This window comes from Gobio gobio (genome assembly GCF_949357685.1).
Source record: "Gobio gobio genome assembly, chromosome: 14".
Lineage (NCBI taxonomy): Eukaryota > Metazoa > Chordata > Actinopteri > Cypriniformes > Gobionidae > Gobio > Gobio gobio.
Window position 1 is genome coordinate 42,405,633 of NC_137107.1, and position 24,711 is coordinate 42,430,343.

Consider the following 24,711-nt stretch of genomic DNA (forward strand, 5'->3'; position numbering starts at 1 on the left):
TATCAATATTTTGACATTTGGGCATCAGCGTGTAGCTATCGACCTATATTTTCGAACTTCTGATGCTGGTTTCGTCTCGATTGGACTAGCAGTTTTGGCGATATCAGCTAATGTTTTATAAGCACTAAATTACAACGCTGCAGGGCATTGTGCTGATGACCCATACCGAGTTCCGTAACAATCCGTTCATGTTTTCATAAAATACAGCCTTTTAGCACATAATTGGCCGATATGGTAAAATACGACAAAGAGTTGCGGAGATATAGCCTTAAGTGTATTTTTGCAACCACTACGTAAAATTTGTTAGCGCGTTCATCAAAAACTATATGACGAATCAACTTGAATTCCATAACCTTTGGTCGGCATGGTCTGAAGAAGATCTGGTTAAATTTTTGTGAAAATTGGAGCAACGGCCTAGGAGGAGTTCGCAAAAGTAGGTTTTTCGGTTAATTAAAAATGGCGGGAAAATTTTCATGATGGAAAATGACTTCATAGGGTGCAATCGAATTGTCTTGAGCGAAGGAATCAGAGGAACAAATTTTAATAATTTTATTTCTAGCCCTTATGGTTCAAAAGTTATTAGCATAAACATGAGTGCAACTTTGGACAGGTGGTGGCGCTAGAAGGATTGAGTTAGAGACTCAAAATCCTCTATCTATGTGCCAAATTTCATAACTTTCCAGCAAGCGGTTCTATGGGCTTCCATAGACTCCAATGGCGGAAGAATAATAATAAGAAGAACGCTAACGATTTCATCTTCGGTGCTTGGCCCCTAAATACGCCAGCTGCGTGAAAAAAATACTTTGGTGGACACATGGCCTAATAGGATATAAAAATATTCCTCTTCCATAACAGTAGAAGAAGACTGTTTACATAAACTACTATAGGGTCCCTTGTGGCCATACTGAGAATACAATGTGACCTATGAAACTGAGATGCATTTTTGTTCCAATCTTGTGTTTAAAACATTTCCTGGGTGTTTGTACACTTTACCTGGCTGTTTCCTTCCACTCCATCTCTTGACCGTCGACAGACAGAAGCTCGTCGAGTTCGGTAAAGAGCTGCGGCGGAGGTGGGCCGCTGTCATCTTCCCCCAAAATAAAGCGAATCCGCTCTGCTGCCGGAGAAACTGGCGAGAAAACAGCAAACCAGGTGTGAGAGAGGCAAGCGTACAACATAAACATGCTCGCCAATACAATCAAACAACAGATTCAATAACAGATACAGACAATAACAGCAGGACAATTGCGCTCTGTCTGCTTAAGGTGGAACTGTAATAGAAATCACTGGTTGTTTCCTGCATAGGTGTTATGTAACGACATCAAGATGAATGAGCGTTCTTGTACATTTGAGTGTTACACACCCAAAAAGCGGTCAGTACGTGAGACTTTACTTCCTGGAGAAACAGAAATAGATAGTGTTGCGAAAGCAGACCGAGCCAGAGCTGACCCCTCTGTGAGATTTCAATCTGAATTTCACGGGGAAGTTGCCTTGAGATGCAAAGCACAAAATAAATGACAGAGGAAAATGCACGAGGGAGCCTTTTTCAGCATTTCTCATAACCACAATGTTGTATACTATTTTGTAATGTGAAAATTGCGCCACACCTTTTCTAAATGTTTCCACGTTTAAATTACAAAGACTAAATTCTCTGAACAGGCAAGGCCTTTTTTAAAGGTAAAACTAGACAAAACAAATGGTTTAAGGTTGACTTTTGGGATAGTGAAGAGATCTGTGTCAACGTCTGGGAAATTAGGTCCAAAAATACAGTGATTTCTGTTATTTTGGCCTGCCCTGCTAGTTATGAATTGCAACAGGTCTGTCTGCATGCGGACATACCAAGGGTATTTGCATGTGTATAAACTCATGTCATGAATGGGCGCAGATCATGTGCATGCTTTCAATCTAGCCTCGGGTAAAGGTAAGGACAGGCAGGGACAGGATGGTACTTCTCATTTCAATAAGACAACATGTGGTCTGACAGATACACAGACATCAACTCATTCATTATATGCTAAATACTAAATATATATTACATATTTATAATATTTACGTTTTTTACGACTTTTACCTTCTTACGTTTAGACTTCTTAAAAAGAAATTAATACTTTTATTCAGCAAGGATGCATTAAATTGATCAAAAGTGACAGTAAAGAAATTTATAATTTATAATTTTCTATTATAACATTTTATTTTCCCTAAAAAAATGTAGCACGGTTTCCAAAAAAAAAGGAAGCAGCACAACTGTTTTCAACATTGATAATAATCAGAATTGTTTCTTGAGCAGCAAATCAGAATGATTTCTGAAGAATCATGTGGCACTGAAGACTGGAGTAATAATGCTGAGAATTCAGCTTTGATCGCAGGAATAAATTACATTTTAAAATACAGTATCCAAACAGAAAAGAGTAAAACATATTTCATAATATTTTTGATTTAACTGTACTTTTGGTCAAATAAATGCAGCCTTGCTGAACATAAGAGACTTCTTTCAAAAACAATGAAAATTTGTACAGACCCCAAACTTTTGCACGTTAGTGTGTGTGAGTGTGAGAGAGTGTGTGGTTGTGAGAGTGTGTTACAGTGTGTGAGTGTGTGTGTGTGTGTGTGAGTGTGTGTTATAGTTGTATACATTTGTATTTAGACATTGTGTGTGTGTGTGTGTGTGTGTGTGTGTGTGTGTGTGTGTGTGTGTGTGTGTGTGTGTGTGTGTGTGTGCGTCTGTGCATGTGATATATAGTTGTTCTTGGACATTGTGTGTATGTACACACACACAATGTCCAAGTACAACTATATACATATCAAATCATGTCACGCATGACTAGTATAGCTATATTTACGAATTTCTGATTGTTTATGTCTTTGTCAAACTCATTTCAAATTGCCGAAAACTCTAAATTTGAGGAAAGTTCTGAATTCTTCCACATGACTGTTGTGACATCAAATAAAAGGAACTAAACCTTTCTTAGAATTTATTTTTATCACATATCAACACTGCAGTAGATGGATCTATTTTGGCATCTTTCGAAAAAATATTTCAACAAGATATAAAAAAGTAAAAATGTACAATGACTAAACACATTTAAGATTCTGCACTATTTCTAGGTCATATATATAAGCAGCATTATGACATACACTATATTGCCAAAAGTATCCAAATCATTGAATTCAGGGGTTCCAATAAGTCCATTTATGAAATTTCCTCACTACTAAATATTTCACGCTCAACTGTTAGTGGTATTATAACAAAGTGGAAGCAACTGGGAACAACAGAGCGGGGTCAGCGCATGCTGAGGTGCACAGTGTGAAAAATCGCCAACTTTCTGCAGAGTCAATAGCTACAGACCTCCAAACTTCATGAGGCCTTCAGATTAGCTCAAGAACAGTGTGTGGAGAGCTTCATGTAATGGGTTTCCATGGCCGAGCAGCTCATCCAAGCCTTACATCAAGTGCATTGCAAAGCATCAGATGCAGTGGGGTAAAGCACGCCGCCACTGGACTCTAGAGCAGTGGAGACGTGTTCTCTGGAGTGACCAATCACGCTTCTCTGTCAGGCAATCTGATGGACGAGTCTGGGTTTGGCGGTTGCCAGGAGAACGGTGCTTGCCTGACCGCATTGTGCCAAGTGTAAAGTTTGGTGGAGGGAGATTATGGTGTGGGGTTGTTTTTCAGGAGTTGGGCTTAGCCCTTAGTTCCAATGAAAGAAACTCTTAATGCTTCAGCATACCAAGACATTTTGGACAATTTCATGCTCCCAACTTTGTGGGAACAGTTTGGGAATGGCCCCTTCCTGTTCCAACATGACTGCGCACCAGTGCACAAAGCGTCGGTCCATAAAGACATGGATGAGCGAGTTTGGTGTGGAGGAACTTGACTGGCCTTGAGTCCTGACCTCAACCCAATTGAACACTTTTGGGATGAATTAGAGCAGAAACTGTGAGCCAGGCCTTCTCGTCCAACATCAGTGCCTGACCTCACAAATGCGCTTATAGAAGAATGATCAAAAATTCCCATAAACACACTCCTAAACCTTGTGGAAAGCCTTCCCAGAAGAGCTGAATCTGTTATAGCTGCAAAGGCTGGGCCAACTCCACATCAAACCCTTAGATTAAGAATGGGATGTCTTTAAAGTTCATGTGCAGGTAAAGGCAGACGCTTTTGGCAATATAGTGTATATAGAGACATATTTGCTTATTTGATGGTGTAATCAGATGTAACGCTCTTTGCATCATCTCAAATCCCGCTAGAGAACATGATCATCAGATGTTCTGAATAATCACTCGATTTGTTATTCTGATAATATAATATGCAATTAAAACAAAAAAATGCAAATGGCACCAGACTTTATACTTACACATATTGAAGGCTTTTTAGCACTCTTTCTCTCTCTGTGCAGTTTAGCACATTTGCAGCATGCTAAACTAATCTATTCTAAACTAGGAGGATTGTTTTCATCCCTCGGTGGCCTGAAACAGCCCCTCCGGAGTAAATAAGGCCGTGGTGTACAAAACATAGAGGGGACGTCCCTTCGGCCCATGCCTGGCTCCATGCCACCTAACCTGGGCTAAAAGTTAACACCTCTTACCACAAGTGGCTAAAACTATCCATTATACACTAGCATATACTCAACACTGAAACTAGCGGCATTGTTGAAATCAGCTGACCACTAATGCTAAATCCAGCCACAAATCCAGGCCATGAGAATCCATACAAACTATTTATGCGAGAAATGTGTTTGTTAGTTTAACCTAGTGACTTACTGTAAGTAATGACTGTGTGAAATGTGTGATTTCTGCAATCTCACACGATCTACAGTCGAAGGAGCGATTGAGAGGGAGAGCTAGTTCACAGCGGATAAGAGCAGATAAAGGTGACTATGCACTTGCTTAGCTTGACGCTTTGCCTTTTCAGCCATGTCACTGATTAGGAGAGATTAGCACACACAAAGACCTTTAACTGAGGCTGTAAGGACTGCTTTATCTCCTTCTCTCTCTCCTCTGCTCAATCATATTTATTTAATTCACTCCCTGATTCTCAAAGAACATCAAGGATTTCTCTGTGATAATCTGTAAAATAGGTTTTTATTAAAGCGTTATAAGCCATGAACCAAACCAACCAGCTACGAGGTGAATCATAACACTAGAAAATCAGACAAATCAGACAAAAATACAATGCCATGAATATAAAAGAACTACAGTCCCATAAAGCAGTGTGAACAGCATAATTAAAAACAAAGAAGGAATATAAAACTACTCAATATTTAAGTATTTCGAACGCGTAGAGAGATCGTCTCGATTGTGTCATTTACAGTGCTTCATGGGAGTGGGCGGAGCTAACGAGATCTTTTAGCTAATTTTACTTGTTTCGACTATGATTGGCTGACTTTCCATACAGCATCATGGGTAATGTAGTTTTTCACAATAAATTCCACCGTCAAACACGATACTTTAAAAAAAGTTATAACGCAGGAGAAATAATGTGGGCTGACGGCTTCAATAGAAGCAAATAATATCAGTTAAAAACCTTGTAGCTCACAGTTATCGTTAAAAATAAATTTCCCTATGGAGAAAATTAAGGGAGTTTTTTATATAATCCCAAGCGGCAACCTCCCCCAGTTTCTCTTGAAGCCAATACGTAAGTGACTTAAACTGCAATTCATTGACTGGCCACAGGCTCCAGAAGAGAACAGAATCTCATTGAGCCCCATGTTAAAATGGCCAACTTTACAGCAGAATAAAACATGTTTACAGCCTGGAACAAATTGTGGTTTTGGTCTATACGGCTAATTTTGCCCTACATGACAACTGTGAGGGGGGTGAATTTTTTAAATAACTCATTCATTTACATTTTATAAAGCCTTAAAATTCTGCATAATTAAGGGCGTGGCCACTTTGAGTGACAGGTGGATTGCGGTTTGTCTGCTGTCTGTTAGTCATCAACTCATTTAACAACTTTGCCCATTTTCTGTTATCTGGGAGTGACACGCGATGACGCGTTGCCAAGATGGCAACGGCCAGCTCGTCCCTACTTTACACTTCAAATGCTCATCAGAATCCTATGGGTGACGTCATGGACACTACGTCCATATTTTTTTACAGTCTATATATAATCCTCATTATTCCCAATGATTATTCTCATTAGATTCTCTTTTTTACTGATACTGATTTACAGATTTTTATTTTATTTTTTTATAATTCAGCAAATACTGCCATGATATATAAATACTTGATCATATAAATTATTAATATGTTTATATATACACATATAATTAAACATGCAAATATTTATTTATTAATTAATTACTAATTACTGGGTGGAAATGTGTTTAGTTACCATGAAAAATATCTTTTTTTCTTTACAATTTTGTAAAATTTTGTAGTGAAATTTGTTCTTGACAGATCTTGTGGTAGCAACACAAGCGGGATAGATGAAAGTTTCTGATGTGGGAAGATGCAGGTGAGCTCAGGTGATTTCAGAAGACTTGGAATCTCAGACTTTTTTAGACAATCATGATGCACCATCAACTTAGGTTTCATGGCAAAACAGCAGTTTAGACATTTCTGCCTAACATCCACTGGTGAAACAAATTCAATCCACAAGTAAAAGAAAAAAACTTTCCTACAAACTAAATACAAATACACCAAACTCCCTTTAAGGCAAGTCATTTCACTCGGCGGCCATCTTTGAAACGCCTCTGGGGCAGCTATTTCAGTCATGCAAGTGCAGCTACTCTCTCTTTGAATGGTGAAACATCAAACTCTCCAAAGCTGTTCACCAAACTTCTGATTTCATATTTGACCAATGAAATCTGACAACAAATGTCTCATATATTTTGTTTCTAAATGCTCAAATAATGACAAAAAAGTGCAGCCAAAGAGAATGTTTGCGTCTCATTACAGTCCGAAATCGCATACTCTCTTTGTATTCGAATAAGTAATTAGTTCACGACCGTTAAAAAAGTATGTTCTATATAGTAGGAATCTGTGTAGTATGAATGTAATCTGGACGTACTACATTCGCCATGCTGTCATTATCATGTGACCTACCAGCGTCAGTTGTGTTGCTTCACTGCCATTCATAAATCCTCTCCCGTGTCCATCATATGCACACTTCAGAATCTTGCTGAAAGTAGTAGGTCATCTGGGTACTTTTTGCCTACTCTTTTATGAGTACTGTGTGAATTTGGACATACTACTCGTCACATACTGTTTTTCACCTACTATATAGTAAGGAAGAATGCGATTTCAGATGCAGCCACTGTTTCTAAAGCGACCAAAGGCAGCTGCAGTGACGCAATGACTTTACCAATTGCCGATTGGCACTTTTATTTAGAAGGCGGGATTTATTCCGCCATATTGCGAGTTGCACTTTCTCCCATTCATAGTAATATCACTGCACCGTCTTTGTATATCTAAAGTCTTGGCCTACAAATACTATTTTGATTACATCAGTAAGGTAGAGATACAGGAGCATTTTCTTCATTTGAGGGGAGTGTCACTTACTGAGTGGTTTGAGGATGCTGGAGGAGGGATCATCTGTATTCTCTGTGTCCGATTTGTCGCTCACGTTTTCCGTCACGCGTTCCCTCTTCTCTTTGTGATTGGATCGTCGTCTGTGTCGTCGGCGCCGACGGTAACTCTTAGGCACGTGAACGCCAATGTAGACTGTGTGATGACCTACACACAGGCACAACGCATGGCAAGATTACAGGATGACAAACAAATACACACACACACACTTACAAACACAGATACATACATATTAGAGTGACCTAAAAAAGCCTAAAAATAGATGCACAGACAACCGGATAAAAAATAATGACGTCATTGCTTTGGTAAATACAGTGTTTTTTCTGTGTTTACGTATGTGTGCTGATGTCAATGATTTACTGTCCGTGTATAATCGATTTGATGGAAGCCAAAACATGCTTCATGCTTAAATATAAAGATTTCAACATGGAAAATTGTGATTTTTACAGTATTAAAGACCACTGACAGTGACGGCAGCAAAAAAAAAGCAACTGTATAAGACATTAATTTTCAATGAGAGTTGGTCATTTTTATACAAACAATAATTGTTTATACAAACAATGTGATGTTATCATTGTTACCATTAACTAAAACCATTAGAAATCGTTTTCATTCATTGAAATAAAGCTGAAATAAAATATTAAATGAAATAAATATTAAATGATAAACTTTAACTTAAAAAACTTTGCCTTGGAAACTAAATAGAAATATTATTAATATATTAATATAAGTAAATTCATTCACACTACAAAATGACTAAAACTTAAACTTAAATTTAAATAAAGAGCTAAATCAAATAAATACTGTAAAAGTATATAAATAATACTAAAACAACACTGATGCGATGATGACCTTTCTAAAGTGTATGAGTGAAACAGGAAAAATGTCTCGACTCTCAGAGTTAAATTTTGACATTTCTTTTCTGTGGAAGAACATGCACTAATGAATCATTCACAATGAGACCAGGAACATGTGTAAAAGGGTAAATCAATCTCACTGTGTTTCTGTGTTGGCATGCATTTGTGTTTTTTTTCTCTGAAGGAAAAACTGCCCCATATCTTATTAGATTATAGATAAATGGCAACAACTTCCTGTACAGATGAGCTGGCAGGAAATGGCAAAACATCTCCAGGAAGTGAATATAAAAACAGAAATCACGCATGCTTAGTTGAACACACACTCACAGAACAATAATGACTAATCGCTCATCAATCTATTCATCCATCAATCATGCGTCAGTCATCCTTTACTTCATTCATTTCAGGTTTGACTTTAAACAAATACGTCGACCAGCCGTTATCTGACAGAGCACTAGTGTGTGTGTGTGTGAGACCTTCATGTGAAAGTCCAAAGTTCAGGGACAACGAGCGAGAGAAACAAATTTAGAAAGAGCATGAGTGTGTGAAATGCTCATGTTTGCAAATGTGTGTTTGATCTGCCTTTGATGTGGAGATATTTTTAGACGTCTAAACCTGTAATACTTTATACATTCCACAGCTGAGAGGGGAATTCACTCTCAGTGAACTCTGCCAATTCAATTATTTGTAAGCTGCAAACATCACAAAAACATTATTCTATGATGAGCTACATTTGCATGGAAAGAGACATGACAATGATTAATTTTAATCCCAGAATACATGAAAAAATGGGTAAACTCACCATACAGGGTGTCATTTGTGGAAATATTTTCTCAATAAAATATTAATAATAATATATAGTAACTAATACTATAATATTATAATATGACTTAATTGAATTATAATATAATTTATAATGTAATATAATTGTATTAATATAATGTTATAGTAATAATAATATATATTCACTAATTAATTACTTTTTTAAAGGATGTCAAATTAAAGAATATTTTATTTCATCACATTCCATGAATGTATATAAAATATCTGTTGTTATCTACATTTTTGTGTGTGTGTGTGTATATATACACAATATATATATATATATATATATACACACTCACCTAAAGGATTATTAGGAACACCATACTATAACACTGTGTTTGACCCCCTTTTGCCTTCAGAACTGACTTAATTCTACGTGGCATTGATTCAACAAGGTGCTGAAAGCATTCTTTAGAAATGTTGGCCCATATTGATAGGATAGCATCTTGCAGTTGATGGAGATTTGTGGGATGCACATCCAGGGCACGAAGCTCCCGTTCCACCACATCCCAAAGATGCTCGATTGGGTTGAGATCTGGTGACTGTGGGGGCCATTTTAGTTCAGTGAACTCATTGTCATGTTCAAGAAACCAATTTGAAATGATTCGAGCTTTGTGACATGGTGCATTATCCTGCTGGAAGTAGCCATCAGAGGATGGGTACATGGTGGTCATAAAGGGATGGACATGGTCAGAAACAATGCTCAGGTAGGCCGTGGCATTTAAACGATGCCCAATTGGCACTAAGAGGCCTAAAGTGTGCCAAGAAAACATCCCCCAAACCATTACACCACCACCACCAGCCTGCACAGTAGTAACAAGGCATGATGGATCCATGTTCTCATTCTGTTTGCACCAAATTCTGACTCTACCATCTGAATTTCTCAACAGAAATCGAGACTCATCAGACCAGGCAACATTTTTCCAGTCTTCAACTGTCCAATTTTGGTGAGCTCGTGCAAATTGTAGCCTCTTTTTCCTATTTGTAGTGGAGATGAGTGGTACCCGGTGGGGTCTTCTGCTGTTGTAGCCCATCCGCCTCAAGGTTGTGCGTGTTGTGGCTTCACAAATGCTTTGCTGCATACCTCGGTTGTAACGAGTGGTTATTTCAGTCAAAGTTGCTCTTCTATCAGCTTGAATCAGTCGGCCCATTCTCCTCTGACCTCTAGCATCAACAAGGCATTTTCTCCCACAGGACTGCCGCATACTGGATGTTTTTCCCTTTTCACACCATTCTTTGTAAACCCTAGAAATGGTTGTGCGTGAAAATCCCAGTAACTGAGCAGATTGTGAAATACTCAGACCGGCCCGTCTGGCACCATCAACCATGCCACGCTCAAAATTGCTTAAATCACCTTTCTTTCCCATTCTGACATTCAGTTTGGAGTTCAGGAGATTGTCTTGACCAGGACCACACCCCTAAATGCATTGAAGCAACTGCCATGTGATTGGTTGATTAGATAATTGCATTAATGAGAAATTGAACAGGTGTTCCTAATAATCCTTTAGGTGAGTGTAAATATATATATATATATATATATATATATATATATATATATATATATATATATATATATATATATATATATATATATATATATATATATATATATATATATATATATATATATATATATATGCAAAAACAAATAGGTGATATGTGAATAAGACAAAGGGTTTTGCACTGAAATATAGTGTGCTGAAGTGGTGCCATTTAGGAATTTAGTCAATTCCAGTGTGGAAACAGATTCAGTGTGTGTGTGTGTGTGTGTGTGTGTGTGTGTGTGTGTGTGTGTGTGTGTGTGCGTGTGGATTTGACGTGTAGAGCTTTGGTTTGTTACATCTGCAGCACTCATAATCCTCTCCTGCCCTTAAACACAAATTACTACCAAAGCAAAAAAAGAAGAAAAAGAAGAACTGATCCTCGACAGAGAGTGAGTGAAAGTGAGTGTGAAACTCAATCCACAGTAACTAAGAGTCTTAGGGATCTGCAGTCGTCACTGAGACACAGAAGATCGTATATCCCACAATATATTTAAGTGCATGTGTGTGTGTGTGTGTGTGTGTGTGTGTGTGTGTGTGTGTGTGTGTGTGTGTGTGTGTGTGTTTCCTACCCTCGACTTCCTCGTCACACACGTTTTTGATGTAAGACGCCCCCCTGTCCACTATGGCTTCATCCTCCATTCTGCAAAAGAAAAACCACAGAGAGAGAGAGAGAGAGAAAGTCAAATACAATGAAACTATAACCCAGACTGTCAAGAAAGAGTAAACATGTTTAATCTCGCCTTGCACCTGCACGTTTCTCAGAACAATATTTCTTCTGAAGGAGATCACTCACTTATATTTAACCTTTCCCTTTTACCTTTACTTGTTTATCAGGCGTGTAAACCTGAATCAGTTTGTTTTCGATTCAAGTCATCACACGTCTTTCAGTGAGGATTGGATGCACTGGATGACTTGGGGAACTCTTTTGACTTGAAACAATAAGAAACCACAAAGAACTCACAATAACTTAGCAACCACATAGCAACGCCCTGGAAACCACCCACAATATCTTTGCATGCATGGATAAACACTGAGCAGAACAATCAGATCAAAGTAGACCAATCACAACAGATTGGGCCATCTGACCAATCAGAGCAGAGTAAATCAAACACAACAGACTACAACCATCTGACCAATCAACCAATCAAAGCAGAGTAAATCAATCACAACAGACTACAGCCATCTGACCAATCAGAGCAGACCACTGAGCAGAACAATCAGATCAAAGTAGACCAATCACAACAGACTACAACCATCTGACCAATCAAAGCAGAGTAAATCAATCACAACAGACTACAGCCATCTGACCAATCAGAGCAGAGTAGACCAATCACAACAGACTGGGCCATTTGACCAATCATAGCAGAGTAAATCAATCAAAACAGACTACAGCCATCTGACCAATCAGAGCAGAGTAAATCAATCACAACAGACTGGGCCATCTGACCAGTCAGAGGCTCCCGGACAGGACGGGTTTAGAGAGACCGAATCCTTTATTGAGTCGTTTCATATTATGATCAAATTAAATGTTTTTTGACATTGAATGCAAGTAAACCTGTAGGGAGACCACCAAAACAAAATTAGGAACCTTTAAAAAAGCATAACAGGGCGCTCAAAAAAAAATAAAACTAACTCCAAGCATTTGAATGGTATATCGTATAGGCTGGACAATACTTTTACTTCACAAAACAACCAGCGAGAACAACTGTGTTTTACATTATTACACATTCTCCCTTCCTATTCCGTTATTTTAGTTTCTCTCTGACACTTTTATCCATGAGGTCAGTGATGTTGGATTCACAGCTGGTCTCTGTCCCTATGCATATATATCTCTTCATCTATTGCACTCTGTTATACAATCATTTCATTGAAACATTATCCATCCCCGCGTACGGAGAAGTGAAGATTTCACAGTATAGATCTCATTTATCCCGCCCGTCACTCTTTAGTTCATTTCCTGTGTTCTTTAGAATGACGAGCAAAGGCCAGGTGGTCGCGTAACCTGGTTAGATGAGTTGTGTTATCTTGTGATTAATATACGTTAAACATGAGCCAAATGTACGGTAATCTCTCTGTCTATAATAACCCAGAGGAAGCCGGACTGCCACATAGACATAAACTGATGGATCAGCATTTGACAATCGGATTTCTGGCAGTGCATCAACTCTCTGCATTTCAAACTAAATAAAGTTTATGCATCCCTAGTGGAACACAAGTGGGAAATAGAATGAGATGTATTTAACAGATGTCTATATAAGTTGTGCGAATCTCACAAAACCAGTAAAAAAAAATTTCCTGGTCATATTTCACCCCAAAATTAAAAGAAACAGTTAAGATATTACGCATATATACACACATATAGTGCTTAAAGAAAATTAAGCCTATTTTTAGCATATTTTTGCATTGTGATATTATAATTATAAATATTTTTCCTCATAAATGTGATGAAAAAAAAGAAATGTTTGATTTAAATATGATATAAATTATACATACGTTCAAATATCTTTATGCATTATGATAATGTGAAATTGTGGGGTAAAAAAAAATATATATATAATTTATTTTACGATAATATTTATATTTATAATAATACTTATTGTATTTTTTATGCTAATAAAAATATTAAAATGTCATTTATGCATACAATTTTATGTAAGGTAAAAATATACTGTATAAGAATCACATTTAGAATAAAAATATAATAATATATATATAATTAATATTCTATATATATAATATTTATTGTATGGTTATATTTATAAAACAATACAATACATATTTATAATAATTTTTATTGTATTGTTTTATGCTAATAAAAATGATCTCAAACCATTCCTGAAGCATTTTTGTTTGGGGCACATGGATGGCAGGACCGAAGGTTTCCCGGCAGAACATTGCCCAAAGCATCACACCGCCTCTGGCGGCTTGCCTTCTTCCCATAGTGCATCCTGGTGTCATGTGTTTCCCAGGTCACCATGGGCACCCTGACGGGTCTGCGGCTCTGCCGCCCCATACACAACAAACTGAGATGCACTGTGTATTCTGACACCTTTCTATCATAACCAGTTTTAACTTCTTGAGCAATTTGAGCTCCAGTAGCTCGTCTGTTTGATCTGACCATACGGGTCAGCCTTCGCTCCCCACGTGCATCAATGAGCCTTGGCCGACCATGACCCTGTCGCCGGTTCTCCACTGTTCCTTCCTTGGGCCACTTTTGATACTGACCACTGCAATGCGGGAACACCTCACAAGAGCTGCAGTTTTGGAGATGCTCTGACCCAGTCGTCTAGCCATCACAATTTGGCCCTTGTCAAACTCGCTCAAATCCTTACACTTGCCCATTTTTCCTGCTTTTAACTCATCAACTTTGGGGACAAAGGCTGCGTCCGAAACCTGGAAAAGGCTGCCTTTGGAGGACACATTTCAAGGCAGGAAGGCAGCAAGGCACGCCCGAATCTAATGTTACACTCTAAAAAATGCTGGGGTAAAACCAACCCAAGTTGGGTTGAAAATGGACTAACCCAGTAATTGGGTCATTTTAACCCAGTGGTTGGGTTAAATGGTTGCTTAAATCAATTCAATCGCAGGGTTAAAACAACCCAGTTTTTAACCCAGCATTTTTAGAGTGTAGCTTCACTTCCTGTCTCCTGATATACCTGCACCTGATCGATTTTTGAAGGCAGCATATTTGTATCCTTCGCTGCCTTTGATATCCCACAATCCTGTGCTTTCTATTCTGTGACAGTTGAGCTGGGAAAAAAAGATGCCATCCAAAAGTTGCGTTTGCTGGTCAGTTTGTGTGTAAATGTACGCTTCTGACCAACATTTTCTACTTCTGATGTCATTTCTAGCGAGAAATTATTAATGTAGTAATTAAATATGTGGTTAGTTCTCACCGAAGCTCACTCTATTTTGCTGTAGATCATTAAACTGTTACACTGCCTAAGAAGTCTGTCCGAAATTAGTTTTGTGAGGAGCCTTCATGCACAAACACTGCCTTACAAGCCATTGTCTGATAAGGCAGCGAGGCAATGATTCACTGCCTAGGTTTTCGGACGCAGCCAAAATGTTCATTTGCTGACTAATATATCCCACCCACTAACAGGTGCCGTGATGAAGAGATAACCAGTGTTATTCACGTCATAATGTTATGCCTGATCGATTAAAGTCTCATGCTCCTTATGAAAATGTTTGGGGGTTTTGGGGAGAATTACTACAAACTACAACCACAAAATCTGTTACCTGTGGAGAGACTGGTCTAATGTGTGTATGTGTGCGCACACACTCAAACACACCGAAGATTTGTTTATTGCATTTTATGATATGGGAAATCATGAGACCCAGGCAGAGGAATGTCCTGAAGCTAAAGTAAATACAAGCAGTAAAGGTGTGTGACTGACTGACGCACAAGCTCCCAGCAGCCCTCGCACCAGAGGTGGGACAACTGACACAATCATAAACCAATGAGAAAACAGAGACAAGAACGATACTGGCATTTACGCTGATAGCCACAGGGAACATTATCTCACACTATTAATTTCACACCTAATCTCAGAAGCTGTTGTGGTTTCACAGAAGCGATCAATCAAACAGGCAACAAGGTGCTGTCCTGACAGCGGCGAAGGCTATGAGATGCAGACGCTTCCTGGGGTTAAAGGTCATGTTGAATCTGACACCTGAGGAGGGGAAGTGGTTTATTAGGTGCTAGAGACAGTCATTGAACATAGTCCTTGAGTTGTGACATGTCTATTAAGTAATAAATTTAGATACTACACTAAATACACAACAACAGGCGCAGTTTGTAGCAAACTTTCATAGCCTCGCAAGCAAAGTAAGAGGGAAAAAACTAAAGAATAGCAACATCATTGTGTAAGTGGGATTTCAACAGAGCTTTTAATAAGACCTTCTGATCTTTAAATCCTTCTCATATGCTCTAATTCCTCAAACCTAACTGCTTCTGTGGGAACGCCAATTTGTTTCTGTTTAATCCGGTTTAAACTGCTTGTCGCTTTGGTTTTTGTTGTTTACAATTAACTTTATGATCCTAGCAAACAAGCCACTTCAAAAGTAACAGGATCATTTGTCAGATACTCAGCTACGCATTAGTCCAGCATTTACATTTAGCTTTTAGCATTTAGCATGAGACAAGATCATGACCCACAGAGAAAAATATATCCAACTTGAGAAATCTCACTGAGGTAAACACAAATGGATCATTTAACTGAATCAGTTGATGTGGTTCACATATTAGACCGATTCTTTCAACTCAATGAACAGCTCACAGGATGGGAAGATTATTTATATATATATCAGAGAGAGGGATTTTTCCACTGATGATGACTGGACAGAGAAGGATTTATATATATATATATATTAAAACATTTGAGGTGAGTGCTTTTTAAAGGAACACTCCACTTTTTTTGAAAATAGGCTCATTTTACAAGTCCCCTAGAGTTAAATAGTTGAGTTTTACCGTTTTTGAATCCATTCAGCCGATCGTTGTCTGACGATCTTATCTGGCGGTAGCACTTTTAGCATAGCTTAGCATACATCATTGATTCTGATCAGTCCATTAGCATCTCATTCAAAAAATGACCAAAGACACTTTCAATATTTTTCCTATTTAAAACTTGACTCTTCTACAGTTACATCGTGTGCTAAGACCAACTGAAAATGAAAAGTTGCGATTTTCTACACCTATATGGCTAGGAACTACTTTCTCATTCCTGCGTAATAGTCGCGGATCTTCGCGGCCGTACCATGGCTGCAGCAGCGCAAAGATATTACGCAGCGCCTGAAAGTAGCCCCCAGCTAGGTAACTTTCAATGTGACCGGCACTAAGTTCGTGTAGTTGCAGAGAAAGTTTCAGGCTTGCAGACGACAAATTGTGTTGTGGATTTACCTGTGTGATTAGCCATGGTTGTGTGTGTTGTAAAGGGCTGTGATAGTAAGTCGAAGGTTTAGCCTATACTACCACCATGTTTCACAGAATACCAACGAATCATTGGACCGCTGCAGCCATGGTACGGCCACGAAGATCCGGGACTATTACGCAGGAATGAGAAAGTAGTTCCTAGCCATATAAGTGTAGAAAATCGCAACTTTTCATTTTCAGTTGGTCTTAGCACACGATGTAACTGTAGAAGAGTCAAGTTCTAAATAGGAAAAATATTGAAAGTGTCTTTGGTCATTTTTTGAATGAGATGCTAATGGACTGATCAGAATCAATTATGTATGCTAAGCTATGCTAAAAGTGCTACCGCCAGATACAAAGATCGGCTGAATGGATTCAAAAACGGTAAAACTCAACTATTTAACTCTAGGGGACTTGTAAAATGAGCCTATTTTCAAAAAAAGTGGAGTGTTCCTTTAAGATCTAGCAGGACACATTAAATTGATCAAAAATGACAGTGAAGACATTTATAATCAGTGTTGCCACAGTTACTTTGAAAAAGTAATCTGATTACTGATTATTCCTTTAAAAAGTAACTTAGTTACTTTACAGATTACTTGATTTTAGTTAGATACTTGAAGTTAGATTACAAGTTCCTTTATTAGTTACATTCAGCAGTCGCCGTCAACACCCCTGCCGCCTCAACATAGAAATGACAACCGTTTTTGCCAACACTCACTTAATTGGAAGTGCATTTTTAACAGTAACGTCAACAATTTATCTCCTGACATTTTAATTTGAAATAAAAAAATATTTCCTGAAAAAAAAAAACATGTTTTCATAAAGAATTTAATAAAGACAGTCTTTCTTGACTTCACTTAATATAAATACTTTCCCCTAGACGCAAGAAGAAAGCAAAAATATATATTTTACTAAGTAAAATGACTAAAATTGTAACGCACAGTGACTTGGATAAATTACTTCAATCTGATTACTGGTTTGGAAATAGCAACGCGTTAGATTACTCGTTACTGGAAAAAAGTAGTCAGATTAGAGTAACTAGCATCACTGGTTATAATGTTACAAAAGATGCATTTATTACAAATACATGTTGTTCTTTTTGAACTTTCTATTCATCAAAGAATTCTGAGGGAAAATGTATCACTTTCCCACAAACATATTAAGCAACACAACTGTTTTCAACATTGATCATACCGATCATGTGACACTGAAGAGTGGAGTAATGATGCTGAAAATTCAGCTCTGAGCACTGAAATCAATTACATTTTAAAATATATTAACATAGAAAGCAGTTTTTTTAATTGAAATAATATTTCACAATATTACTGTTTTTCTGTATTTTTTATCAAATAAATGCAGCCTTGGTGAGCAGAAGAGACTTCCTTCAAAAATATGCTTTTAAAAAAACTTAGCAACCTTAAAGGGATAGTTCACCCAAAAATGAAATTACCCCATTATTTACTCACCCTCAAGCCATCCTAGGTGTATATGACATTCTTCTTTCAGACATACACAATCAGATTTATATAAAAAAATGTCCTGGCTTATCCAAGCTTTAAAATGGCAGTGAATGGCAGCCCAAAAAAGTGCATCTATCCATTATAAAAGTGCTCCACACGGCTCCGGAGGGTTAATAAAGGCTTTCTGAAGCGAATCGATGGGTTTTTGTAAGAAAAATATCCATATTTAATACGTTATAAAGTAAAATATCTAGCTTTCGGCGGACCGCCTTCTATATTCAACTTATGAAGAGAGTGTAGAGCCTCTCGCAGTTCAAACCGCTTAATACGCTGCGTCTGACGTCATCGTCGCGGCAGTTACACTTTTTCCGCAAGTTGAATACGGACGGCGGTCTGTCGGGAGCTAGATATTTTACTTTATAACGTGTTAAATATGGATATTTTTCTTACACAAACCCATCAATTCGCTTCAGAAGGCCTTTATCAACCCCTCAGAGCCGTGTGGAGCACTTTTATAATGAATAGATGCACTTTTTGGGCTTAGCCAGGACATTTTTTTAATCCAACTCTGATTGTGTTCGTCTGAAAGAAGAATGTTATATACACCTTTGGATGGCTTGAGGGGGAGTAAATAATGGGGTAATTTCATTTTTGGGTGAACTATCCCTTTAAACTTTACTTTCTTCAAAATATCAGATTTTTGGTTCCACAGAAGAAAAAAGTCATACAGGTCTGTCATGAGTGCGTGTAAATGACAGAATTTTAATTTAGGGTGACCACAATAATGGACAGTCCCGAAATTGGGAGCTTTGTCCCGCATCCTGCAAGACGTAAGAGGTGTCCCGCATTTCAAATAGTCTAGCTATGCGTTTCTTTCCTGAAATCACAATACCACAATGAGAAATGTAATACTAAAAATGCGATTGCCATTTAAAAATCCATTTGCGCAGCTGTCATGTTTTAGCTAGAGCGGGAAAATTAAAAACCAACCAACGCATTCAGAGAGAGGGATTTTTCCACTGATGATGACTGGACAGAGCAAAGGAATCAATGTGGACCTCATCAAAAGTCTTTAAATACAGCTACACCAGTCTAGACGAGAACATCCTGCTCAAACCTGCCAGATCCAACAAAAAAGTTGCACTGAATCCACTAAAAGGCATTTAAAGTTTGCATAGTCTAATAAAGGGAAACAAATTAGTCACGGCACTCTAAAAAATGCTGGGTTAAAATCAAGCCAAGTTGGGTTGAAAATGGACAAACCCAGCAATTGGGTTGTTTTAACCCAGTGAATGGGACGTTTTAACCCAGCAATTGGGTTGTTTTAACCCAGTGAATGGGCAGTTTTAACTCAGCAATTGGGTTGTTTTAACCCAGTGAATGGGCCGTTTTAACCCAGCAATTGGGTTGTTTTAACCCAGCAATTGGGTTGTTTTAACCCAGTGAATGGGCCGTTTTTAACCCAGCAATTGGGTTGTTTTAACCCAGTGAATGGGCAGTTTTAACTCAGCAATTGGGTTGTTTTAACCCAGTGAATGGGCCGTTTTAACCCAACAATTGGGTTGTTTTAAACCAGTGAATGGGCCGTTTTAACCTAGCAATTGGGTTGTTTTAACCCAGTGAATGGGCCGTTTTAACCTAGCAATTGGGTTGTTTTAACCCAGTGAATGGGCCGTTTTAACCCAGCAATTGGGTTGTTTTAACCCAGTGAATGGGCCGTTTTAGCCCAGCAATTGGGTTGTTTTAACCCAGTGAATGGGCCGTTTTAACCTAGCAATTGGGTTGTTTTAACCCAGTGAATGGGCCGTTTTAACCCAACAATTGGGTTGTTTTAAACCAGTGAATGGGCCGTTTTAACCTAGCAATTGGGTTGTTTTAACCCAGTGAATGGGCCGTTTTAACCTAGCAATTGGGTTGTTTTAACCCAGTGAATGGGCCGTTTTAACCCAGCAATTGGGTTGTTTTAACCCAGTGAATGGGCCGTTTTAGCCCAGCAATTGGGTTGTTTTAACCCAGTGAATGGGCCGTTTCAACCCAGCAATTGGGTTTTTTTAACCCAGTGAATGGGCCGTTTTAACCCAGCAATTGGGTTGTTGGGTTTTAACCCAGTGAATGGGCCGTTTTAACCCAGCAATTGGGTTGTTTTAACCCAGTGAATGGGCTGTTTTAACCCAGTAATTGGGTTGTTTTAACCTAGTGAATGGGCCGTTTCAACCCAGCAGTTAGGTTAAATGTTTGCTTAAAACAACCCAATCGCTGGGTTAGTCCATTTTCAACCCAACTTGGGTTGCTTTTAACCCAGCATTCTTTAGAGTGTGCTTAAGGAAATTTTATTCAGTATAAAATAGGATTTTTACCTACGAGCCTGTTATTCAGTTCATTATGTACAGACTGAATAGGTCCTGTAAAGCTAATTACATTGTAAAACTTGAACCTGCGCAAACTGAGTGCCAGTCACAATTAACAAAGCATTGGGGATTTATAACTTTATCATCCATCCGGCAGGTGGTCACCCTACTTTAAGGTGCAAATGAAACATGAGCTCATACGGTTGAGGAATAATCCTATGTCATTCCCAGCAGCCATTGATTGGTCATACAAGTTCTTAGTTAGTTTAGCTTAGCCAGAGTGTTAAGCTAGAGTTTAGTGCAGCGTCTGTTTGAGGCATTTGGAGGAGCAGATGGTGTGACAGTCAGGCCGAATGGTGTAGATTTCTTTAAATCCCGAGCAGCTAGAGCCAGTTAATCATTCCGACTGCCAGGACTAACAGCGGAGCAGGAACAGAGAGGATCATAAAAGATAGAAGAGGAGCAGACAAGAAGAGGAGAAAGACCAAAACAGCAACTGAGACTGTCTTGCAACTGAGACTGGTGGCCGTTTTAACCCAGTAATTGGGTTGTTTTAACCCAGTGAATGGGCCATTTCAACCCAGCAATTGGGTTGTTTTAACTCAGTGAATGGGCCTTTTTAACCCAGCAATTGGGTTGTTTTTGCTCTTGGTGGCCAGGCGTGATCTATACAATCAATAATATCATCCTAAAATAATCAGAAAAGTGCAGACTGATGTTTCTAGAGAAGCACATCAGCATATTAGAATGATTTCTGAAGGATCATGTGACACTGAAGACTGGAGTAATGATGCTGAAAATTCAGCTTTGATCACAGGAATACATTACATTTATTTAAACAGTTATTTTAAATTGTAATAATATTTCACAATAATACAGATTTTTTCCCCCAAATAAATGCAGCCTTGATGAGCAGGAGAGAATCCTTTCAAAAATATAGAAAAAATCAAACTGATGCTCTGTGTATTCTGACACCTTTCTATCAGAACCAGCTTTAACCTCTTGAGCAATTTGAGCTCCAGTAGCTCGTCTGTTTGATCTGACCATACGGGCCAGCCTTCGCTCCCCACGTGCACCAATGAGCCTCGGCCGCCCATGACCCTGTCACCGGTTCTCCACTGTTCCTTCCTTGGGCCACTTTTGATACTGACCACTGCAGACCGGGAACACAAGAGCTGCAGAGATGCTCTGACCCAGTCGTCTAATCACAATTTGGCCTTTGTCAAACTCGCTCAAATCCTTACTCTTGCCCATTTTTCCTGCTTCTAACCAGTGTTGGGCACGTTACTTTAAAAAAGTAATTAGTTATAGTTACTAGTTACTTCTTACAAATAGTAACTGAGTTAGTAACTGAGTTACATCATTATAAAAGTAACTAATTACCAGGGAAAGTAATTACTGCGTTACTTTTTTTTTTCTCAAATGTTCAAATATGTCAAATAACTTGGATGCCCCAATATTAAATATGTTAAATGAATGAATTGGACACTAAATAGAATAAATTATTATTATAAAACATTGTACATTAATGTACACTATTGTAATGTTGCTGTGGGACAATGTGAGAGACACCTATCAAATTCAATGCATTATTGTAAATATTATCAGTAGGCCTACTATAGTGTAAATATTGTGTAAATATTATCAGTAGCCTATTATACTTTCCTTTGGTAGTGGAGCTCACGTTATCACCTGGGTTTTTAGCCACTATTTTTGTGGCATATGATGTGAGGCGCTTCAGAATCACTTGCCACCGGCGTGGAGAGACTCTTTCTTCCAGGGCATAAGTTGCACGTTACATAAATATTCTTAACTTTCACCTCAACGAGGGAAAAGTAGCGCTTATAATTCTAGTTTGCGAAAGCTACCTTTGAAGTCGTTGGACCATCGCTGAATGTGCATATGCGTGTGCGTCATAGGTGTGTGTGTGTGTGTGTGTGTGTGTGTGTGTGTGTGTGTGTGTGTGTGTGTGTGAACCATAGACCGTGAAAAAAATAGGTGTGAACTCAACCTATCAACTTCAACCTTGTCTCCCACCAACCAATCATCATCAGTTATGTGTACCACCCCATCCACCCCCAACACGCATGGCTGGTGCGCGCGCACACACACACACACACACACACACGTTGCAGGTGCGACTGACAGAGAGCCTGTTCGGATGAAAAGCGCTTCAGTGAGCTCAATTATAGTAACGCGACTAACGCCACATTTTTTTCCTCAGTAACGCTAACGGCGTTGTAACGGGAGAAACAGTAATTCGTTTGATTACTCGTTACTGAAAAAAATAATTCCGTTAGTAACGCCGTTTATCTGTAACGCCGTTATTCCCATCACTGCTTCTAACACATCAACTTTGAGGACAAAATTTTCACTTGCTGCCTAATATATCCGACCCACTAACAGGTGCCGTGATGAAGATATCATTATTTTTTATATCATATCAAGGTTTGTAATGTTATGATTCACCTCGTAGCTGGTTTGTTTAGTTCATGGCTTATAGCGCTTTAACAAAGACTTTTTTTAAATCCCTATGGGAGAAATGAATGGAAAAAATACTTCCGGAACTAATGTCGCTGAAAACGTGGATGGGCGATGTTGCACTTGTAAAGTGTTACCAGAAAAACAAACTGTGGTCACTCTCCATCAAATGGCCTCTTCCTGTCTAAATGGACAGTTTTCCAGCAAAACCTGGATGTGACTATGACTAGCACTAACCACCATATCCCAGACTGGACTAACCTATAAATCGATTCTGGTCTAAGGAGCGTTTTTGCCATCCCAGGACATCTGCGTGTTCCTGAAATAACTGCAGCAACAGAAATCAGGAGAGACTTTGCTGAGCTTCACTGACAAACACACTTCCCTAAAAAAGGAATGCAACATTGAACACCCATACAGCAGATCAGGGTGTGTTGAGAGTCTGTGTCTGTCCTCTCATATAATTTATTCTGTCATCTACACCTATTTTCCTCATTCCAGGTGTAATCTCTCTTCCTGCCAGTCCTATACGGACATTCTTTCCTTTTTGTAAAAGGCTTCCTTTGTTTTATACAGAACTTTTTCTGTCTTCTGTCTCTACCTATAGTATTTTCTCTTCATAGTACTTTTTTCCTCTCTCTTCCTGTTCCTCTTTTTAGTCTGCATCTCCTGCACACTGACAGACGAGATCAGGATGCAAGGATCACTATAACCCCTTGCTTTAACAACTTACACAACACAATATAGTCCAATCATAAACAAATGATTACAAGGTTGCCGAATTAAATAAATGGCATTTGGCATTTCTGACAGCGAACAATACAAATGTATTCAATACAATACAAGTTCATTGCTTAAAGTTTGACAGTTTTTTACAGGACCATGTAACCTTTTTGAATCCTGCCCATGCTTTTTTATGTGCTCACATTGCAAGTGCCAAAACCTTTACCAAGTTTCGATGAGGTAAAAAAATTCTAAAAAACAAAAACGTATTTTCCGGTCAAAAATGACTGAAGAGCCTTTATGAATAATGTATTCGGCATTGTAAAGCACCTTATAATGCATGTTGGCCTTAAAACGGTAACAATTTTAAGGTCTCATGAATAATTGGAAACCCGAAGCATTAAGATCCGGGGGGGGGGGGGGGGGGGGTGAAAACTTTTTGCATTTGAAGATCAAGGTAAAATGTACATAATTTGTCTTCCAGGAAACATGCAAGTATCTTCTGTTGCTTTCAAACGCAGTACTAAAATTGATATTTAAACAAAATAAGAAAAAATTAGACATCATCATCCTGTTCCTGTTATGCTTTAGTACAGTCAAAAACTTACATACAGCACCTTTAAGGATCAAGGGTATGTAAACTTTAGAACAGGGTACAAAATTCATTTATAAATTCAGCTATTTGTTTTGTCTTGGACTATAACATATTTTAGGTAAAATATCTTATTCTGGACAGTATATAAAAAATAACATGCATTTTGTATGATCACTCTTATCTTGTTAAAATTAATAACATTTTCTGCAAGGGGTTCACATACTTTTTCTTGAAACTGTACATATAAAAAAAACAGAAATAGCTTTAAAAGATAAAAAAAAAGTCAAACTAAATTGTAATTCTACATGTGGCTAAAATGTATGACTGAAAGAAATAATCTTATATCATTTTATACATAATTTGGTTGATTACATGTAAAACTCCAATAAACAGAAGTAAATCTCACAATACAGTGGCATGATGGCAAAATTTATT

At 38.3% G+C, this 24,711-nt stretch overlaps 1 protein-coding gene across 4 annotated transcripts in view; it reads right to left on the reverse strand.

Moving 5' to 3' along the window:
* The window catches only part of slc4a4b (solute carrier family 4 member 4b), a 70,451-nt gene that overhangs the window by 38,600 nt on the left and 7,140 nt on the right, over window positions 1-24,711 (reverse strand). For all 4 annotated transcript variants that reach the window (XM_079835531.1, XM_079835529.1, XM_079835530.1 and 1 more), the window contains exons 2-4: window positions 11,325-11,395; window positions 7,503-7,676; window positions 994-1,129 (exon numbers count right to left, since the gene is read on the reverse strand). In XM_079835531.1, coding sequence (XP_079691657.1) covers window positions 994-1,129; window positions 7,503-7,676; window positions 11,325-11,395 — 381 coding nt within the window. The remainder of the gene's footprint in view (window positions 1-993; window positions 1,130-7,502; window positions 7,677-11,324; window positions 11,396-24,711) is intronic.